This window comes from Sarcophilus harrisii, chromosome 2, assembly GCF_902635505.1.
Source record: "Sarcophilus harrisii chromosome 2, mSarHar1.11, whole genome shotgun sequence".
NCBI lineage: Eukaryota > Metazoa > Chordata > Mammalia > Dasyuromorphia > Dasyuridae > Sarcophilus > Sarcophilus harrisii.
Window position 1 is genome coordinate 492,301,407 of NC_045427.1, and position 1,391 is coordinate 492,302,797.

Below are 1,391 nucleotides of genomic sequence, written 5' to 3' on the forward strand. Positions count from 1 at the left end.
TATAATTCCTTTATCTCCCATATAGAGGAAATTTGAGGTAATTGTGAGAATATTTTTGTTCATTTCAAGATCAAGATTTTTAAAGTACTTTTAGTCAATTCAAACAAATGACAATAACTAATAAAAAGCAAAGAATTTGTATAAATAGAAGAGCTAAAGGAAATTGTAGTCACAGTAGTTGGTGATCAAAGCGGGAAAACGAAATTACTTATTTTCTTTGGTAGCTCCTCTGCCTCCTGTTATCCTTTTTAGGGCTGCTTTTACTTCTTTGTTTCTAAGAGTGTAGATCAAGGGGTTTAACAATGGGGTGACAACTGTGTAAAACACAGCTACTGCACCATCTAGGGGGCTCTTGGAGCCAGCTCGCAGATAGATGAAAATGCAGGGCACATAATATATAGTAACCACAGTCAGGTGTGAGCCACAGGTAGAGAAGGCCTTGCACCTCCCATCTGCTGTACGGATCTGTAGGATGGCATAGACAATGTTTGCATAGGAAAGTAAAATTAACAGAAAGCAACTGGCAGCCACCACCCCAATATCTACAAAAGTCACCAGCTCATTGATAGTGGTATCAGCACAAGCCAACCTCAGTACTGCAGGGATGTCACAAATGAAGTAATCTACCTGATTGGGACCACAGTAAGGCAATCGGAAAGTGAGGGTGGCTTGGATAGCACCATGGATAGAGCCAGCCACCCATGCTCCAGCCACAAGCATTGTGCATAGACGTCCATTCATTAGCACAGGGTAGTGTAGAGGTCGACATATTGCTAGGTACCTGTCATATGCCATTAAAGTATAGAGAAAGCACTGAGTGCTTCCTAGGAAATGAAAAAAGTAGAGTTGAGCCACACACCCTCCAAATGGGATAGATTTGCTGGCAGGAGTGAAGCTCAGGATAATCAGTGGAACAATGACTGAAGAGAGCCACATGTCTAAGAAGGAGAGGACACCCAGAAGTATATACATTGGGCGTACATGGAGTTGTGAGTCTGCCCAGACCATGAGCAGGATGAACGTGTTTCCAAGCTGTGTCAAAGCGTAGATCACAAAGAAGACCAAGAAGAGGAAGGTCCTCAATTTTGGTGGATGAGATAATCCCAAGAGAATGAAGTCTGTCACTGTGGTTTCCAGTGAATTGTTTTTTACTTTTTCCATATCCTCTTTGTTTGCTTCTGAGGAGAAATGGAATGTTACATTTAGAGGTGACATGGCACAATAAAAAGGCTAAGATGAATGGGAGGCAATGTGATACAGTAAGAACACAATAGATTTGGAAACAGATGATTTGGGTTCAAATTTTCATTTTTGTACTACTCCCTGTATGAACTTGGTAAAGACACTTAACTTCTTTGGGTCTTAGTTTTCTCATTTGTAAAATGATGTAG

The 1,391-nt window shown here is 40.9% G+C and overlaps 1 protein-coding gene across 1 annotated transcript; it reads right to left on the minus strand.

Annotated features, from left to right (window-relative positions):
- Window positions 1-204: 204 nt before the first annotated feature.
- Window positions 205-1,161, minus strand: LOC100920933 (olfactory receptor 10G2). Its single transcript, XM_003755824.1, has one exon. The coding sequence runs from the start codon at window positions 1,159-1,161 to the stop codon at window positions 205-207; it is 957 nt and encodes a 318-aa protein (XP_003755872.1).
- Between the last annotated feature and the right edge of the window lie 230 nt (window positions 1,162-1,391).

Bases quoted from the DNA above. Each gene is read 5' to 3' on its own strand.
- LOC100920933 (XM_003755824.1), bottom strand. From the start codon at position 1,161: ATGGAAAAAGTAAAAAACAATTCACTGGAAACCACAGTGACAGACTTC.